Raw genomic sequence first — 5,951 nt, forward strand, 5'->3', positions numbered from 1 at the left:
ATGTATCTGGACCGGATCAGGATAGAATGAGGCATGTCAGATCCGGTAAGCTCTATCAGGCCCAGGTCTGGTCCAAACAAGGATAGCCTGATGTAAAATATAATCAAGTATAGTAAGGCATACTGGATCAGGACCCGGTCCGGTCCAGATCAGGATAGCCTGAAAGAAATTACGCGAACTGAGCCTGAATCGCGCTATTAATGTTTTTAAGCGCACTTAGTACATATACAGTTATCAGGACAGTCTAGCAGGGAGTCACTTTGTACATAGTGGAGCAGTCGTAAGTAATAGGGAAATAGTTAATTAGTAGTTAATTATTAGAAGTTGAAAATAAAATTTAATTAATAATAATAATTAATTAATAACATAAAAATAAATATTAATAATTAATATTTAAAGTAAAAACATAAATAAATAATATATTGGAAAAAATAAACGGAAATAAATATCATAATAGGGCAATTTTTTATTTCATTGTCACTATGATTTTTATGCATGTCCTACCCAGTTCATAAGGTATTTCTTATACATTTAAAGTGTTTAGTTTAAACGTATGTTTTGTCTTTGTAGTAGACTTTATTGGCTTTCGGAATTTATACAAATTATTAGTGTTACTCTATTTTTTAAATAAAAATACTTTATTTATGATTACTCAATCGTTATTAAACCTATGTCCCTCCACACACTGGCCATAATGTTTTACCTTAAAGAATGTTTTTAAAAAAGCATGTGATGGAGTATTATATCTCCAAAGAAAGGAATATTTATTTTAAATTGATTTTAATAACACACGTTCGTTTATTTTAATATTAAACAAAATTAATTACAATTAATTTCTAGGGCACAAAATCTAACTAGGTGGAAATTCCTATTGAGTTACGCTATTTTCTTACCTCTCTTCGAAAACTACCAAATAATATCCTTTTCTTTTAAATGGAAACACTCTCAAACAGTCTGATTTGTCCGCAATTTTGAAAGCAAAGCGTTATATTACAAAAACTAGCGGCTGGGCGAGAAGACGTGTTGCAGTGTAAAAATTTTGTTCCATTTAAAAACGTAGTTTTCTCGGGTGAATTGCATGATTTTATGTACTTGCTTAAAAGCAATTGGTTTCCTATTGTGTTTATTCCTAAATTATCGCTAAACAAGTTTAATTGCAAGTTTAACAATGAATATTTAAGTAATAGTTTTGTATACTCACACAAAACGTTACGTTCCATTGAGAAATTTTGTAACTCAGTGGAACAAATTGTAACTCAATGTAAGGGTAAAGGCGCGATACATGTACGTAAAATTAATATTTTTCACTAAGGTGTCATAAAGTATTATTACGACTTTTGTCCGCGTGTTTTATATAAAAATATTACTATATTACTTAATAATTTTGTTTTAGACAATAAAGTTTTACAAAAATGGCTTTGACACCAGCAGAACGTATGAAGAGGTATCGAGAACGACTAAAACTAAATCCAGAAAAATTGGAAAGTATTAAAAAGAAACACGCTGAATATGTAAAATCTAAAAGCAAAACAGTTAAAGATCTGACGGAGAAGGAAAAGGAAAAACAACGAAAAATTTGGAGAAATCAGAAACGTAAGCAAAAACAGCTTTTAGTTCAGGAAGAAAAAGGTACTAAGAAACAAAAAATAGCAAACCAAAGTAAATTGATTAAGAATTATAAGACTGCTTTAAAAAGAAACCAAAAATTGACAAAACTAGTAAATACCTATAAAAAAAGACTTTACCGTTTAAAAATTTCAACAGAAAAAAAAATTCAGACTCTTGAAAAAGACAACTTAAAATTGAAAGCAAGAACAGAACTTTTAGAATTAACTTTAAAAACTTCTTATAAACAATGTCAAACCGTAAAAGAAAAACAAACATTAAAAAATGTTGTTCTAAAGGAGAATATCCAGAGCATAATTAAAAAGACTTTCGTGTCGAAGCTGCTAGGATTAAAAGGAATGGTAAGAATAACAAATAAAAATAAAACCGAAAACAAGATACGTAAAGAAATTGAAAATTTTTATGTCAGAGATGACGTAAGCAGAATGACTGCCGGAAAAAAGCAATGTCGTACATTTAGAAAAAAAAAGGAGCAAATTCGATATCTCACCGACACAGTTCGTAATTTATATACAATGTATCGTAAAGAGGGAGGAAAATACAGCCTTTCAACTTTTAACAAATATAAACCTTTTTATGTACTATCCCCTGCCGTGCAAAACAGAGAAACGTGCTTGTGCATCAAGCACAACAATATGCAGTTGATGTTTTATGCTTTGAAGAAATACAGAATACTAAATAACTTCAACACTGTTTTGGAAGTTACAAAAAATCTATGCTGCGACATAAATTCGAAGAAATGCATGTATGAAGAATGTAAAGAATGTAAAGACAAGACTATTTGCTACGAGCCTTTGGAAGAAAAGAAAGAAGATCAGGTTAAGTGGAGTCAATGGGAAGTAATTGATCATAAATACACGAAAACGGAAAATAAGAGCACAAAAGAATTAACAACAAAAAAAACGCTCAAATTGCAAAAAGTAGGAAGCATTCTTGATCTTAGGTCTTGTTTTGAAAAAAATCTAAAAACATTTAAAATGCATCATTTTAACTGGATTTACCAGCAAAAACAGTACCAAAAGTGTGTTAAGAACCTTCAACGACACGAAGCGCTAATTATTTGTGATTTTTCGGAAAATTACGCATGTAAAATGGGTGAAGAAATACAAGCAACACATTTCGGGGCCAGCAAAAATCAAATCACGTTACACACCGGTATGATTTATTGGGCTAAAAAATCACTTTCGTTTTGTACTATATCGGACAACAATTCTCATGAACCTGCAGCGATATGGGCACATTTGTTGCCAGTAATAAATGAGGTGAGAAAAATAGATAATTTAACAAAAGTGATCCATTTTTATTCAGATGGTCCTACATCCCAATATAGGCAGAAAAAAAATTTTTATTTGCTCAATTTATTCACAGAAAAATTAAAACTTGACTATACTACCTGGTCATTTTCCGAGGCAGGTCATGGAAAGGGAGTAGCTGATGGGATCGGAGCCTCTGTTAAAAGAGCGTTGGATCGTCAAGTCGCATTTGGCAGGGATGTTGAGAACGGTTCACAAGCATACGAGCATCTTTCAAAATGTATGAATTTAGTAAAGATCATATACATACCCGAAAATGACATTGAAAATATACAAAAACTTGTGCCACAAAACCTCAAAACGATTATTGGCACTATGAAAATTCATCAGCTGTCATCTTGTTCACCAGGCCTCATCCAGTACAGGAATTTATCTTGTTTTTGTGGCACTAATAGGGGTTTGTGTAATTGTTTTGATCCAAAAACACATGCTTTTAACAACATATCTTCCCTGGAAGTTGCTAATTCCGAGTCTACAGTTATTGATATCTCTGATGATGCTGTAACTGACGGAACAAACTGTCCCAAGTATTCACTAAACATTAAAAAGAAAGAAAAATCTTTTCCAAAAGTCGCCAAGAAATGTAATTCTAATTTTGAGGTGATTACATTTGCAGCTGATATTCATGTTGACAATTTAGACTGCTTACCAAAACTTAGAATTCCTGATGTACTGACTTTTAACAAGGAAAATGTGGACATCAATCAAGCTGACTTACCAATTCCCGTGAATTCTGATATTATGAACATAGATACAAATTTGCAAAATGTTGACGACGTCATATATGCTCATGATAATAACTACCCGGCACACACCACACCAGAAGATTTAGATGGGATTGTAATAGACTTGATGCTGGATGAGGAAGAAAAAAAACTCATAAATGCTACTTACGACCTCCCCTATTTTGATGCAAACGACGATGCGACTACGACATCTAGCACGGACAATACTGCAGACCGTAAATTTCAACTATTGTTTGATAATTCTATAATCTCAAAGCCATTTGAAACTGACCATGTTGCAGACAAAACTTTTATCCAGATAAATGATAAATCGGAAACTCCGAGACCAAGAAATAAGCGTGTTTCAACGGTAGCATGTTCCTCTGCTGAGCCTGTTCTAAAAAAAGTTAAAATTGAAATATTAAAGAATAGGATATTATTAACACCAAATAAAATGAAGATCGTCAAAAGTAAAACTGAACAAAATCCAGTAAGTTCAAGAGCACTTAAAACGACGATTAAACGCACTGTGTCGTGCAACAAATGTAAAAATATTTATCTTTTTTATAATTGCATGACGAAATGTTCTAAATGTGAACTATTCTACTGTGGGAAGTGCATCACAAGTTCAAAATTAGAAGTTGATGATGTTTATGTCTGTGATACATGTGTGCAGAAGTGAGTAAAATATTTTTTATAATGCCTAGACGAGTTGGCACGAGTAGGTATGAGTAGGTATGGCCTAAAACCTAAGACTGATTAATTATAATTGTAATGATTCGAGGATTAGAGAATAAGTATTAGTTGATCTTAAAATAACTTTATTATTTGAAGACTGATAGAATAAGTAGGTAACATCTTATCTAAGTCAACTGTCAGGTTGTTTGTGCAATAATAAATTAAGAGATTTTATTTGTTATTGTAAGTAAAGGATTTTTTTTTAATATATATAATTTGATTACTTTTCAGAATTTAGTTAGACTAAGAACATTGATAAAAATGAGGCAAAACCTACGTTAATTTTGTTTGTTTAATTTTTTTCTAATCAATTTTCTTTATGAGAAGAATAAAATTGTTTTTGTTAGTTTTAAAGTTGACTTTTATTTTTATAACTTTAAATCTATAGTCATTTTGGTAGCCATAGTGAACATTGCCTTACAATTTTGTTACGTTCCACTGAGAAATTGTCCTCTACTTTAGTAAGTAAATAATATTAATTTGTGTTATACCTACGTTTAGTACGACTTTTTTACGATTGTTATTTAATATTAGAAGATGTTGGTTTATAGATAATTATAATATTTGATATTGAGCTTTTTTAACTTAATAGCTATGCGAATTATAATAGTTAGGCCATATCAGTAATGTAACTCAAAGGAATTACTGATATAAATACTCAGCTGTCTTTCTTTCTTTTCTTGGTTTTCTTTGATGATTACTGAAAAGTACTTTATTATTTCTAAAATAAAACCTTTCATTTAAGCATACTGAGTTATATTATAGGGTTTATAATGTTTAACATTTCGTAACTCAATGGATTAATAACTCCCAATAAAGCAAAGGAAAATTCAGTTATTTCATAAAATATTGATTAATTTGTAGATTTTCTTGCCTTTTTACGTACTTTCCTTGTTAACATATCAAACTTAGTTATTTTATCCTCACAAATACGAACTTTTTTTTAAATTAACCTTTTTGCAACATCGACAACAAAATAAAAAATTGCCCAATAATGTTAAGTAACATATTTATAATATCAATTCGCTTTTTTTTTGTTAAACAATTTTTTCAAGAATATACATTCGTGTCTTTTAGAAGGAATGGACCGAACCGGTTGATCAGGATGAGATGAGATTTCCTGATCGGGTCCAGATCAGGAAATCTCATTTCATCCTGATCAGGTCCAGACCAATCATATGCGTTACATGCCTTATCTAGTCCTGATCAGGCATGCCTGGTCCGGTCCTTATAACGAAGACGAAAAAATTTCTACTCGGGTACGCTCACATCGAATTCGCATATTTGATAAAAAAGTATCCTATATTACTTCTAATACCTCCAAGAATATGTCGACAAAGTTTCATGATGATCGGTTAAGCAGTTTTCGCGTGAAAGCGTAACAAACATACATTAACATTTATATTATTACTAGCTGAGCTCTTTTGCCATATTATTTTATTATTATATTTATTTCTTATTAACTCCCTTATCCCCCCCTCCCCCTTATAACTTAGGGGTATGAAAGAAAGATGTTAGCCGATTCTGAGAACTACTCGATATGCACTCA

The 5,951-nt window shown here is 31.2% G+C and overlaps 1 protein-coding gene across 1 annotated transcript; it reads left to right on the forward strand.

Annotated features, from left to right (window-relative positions):
• The first annotated feature begins 469 nt into the window (after positions 1 to 469).
• On the forward strand, positions 470 to 4,346 carry LOC123667794. The gene is made up of 2 exons (XM_045601633.1): positions 470 to 516; positions 1,394 to 4,346. Exon 2 carries the CDS (start codon positions 1,413 to 1,415, stop codon positions 4,344 to 4,346), a length of 2,934 nt encoding a protein of 977 aa, XP_045457589.1. The 5' UTR covers positions 470 to 516; positions 1,394 to 1,412.
• Positions 4,347 to 5,951: the final 1,605 nt, after the last annotated feature.

This window comes from Melitaea cinxia, chromosome 29, assembly GCF_905220565.1.
Source record: "Melitaea cinxia chromosome 29, ilMelCinx1.1, whole genome shotgun sequence".
NCBI classification, from domain to species: Eukaryota; Metazoa; Arthropoda; class Insecta; order Lepidoptera; family Nymphalidae; genus Melitaea; species Melitaea cinxia.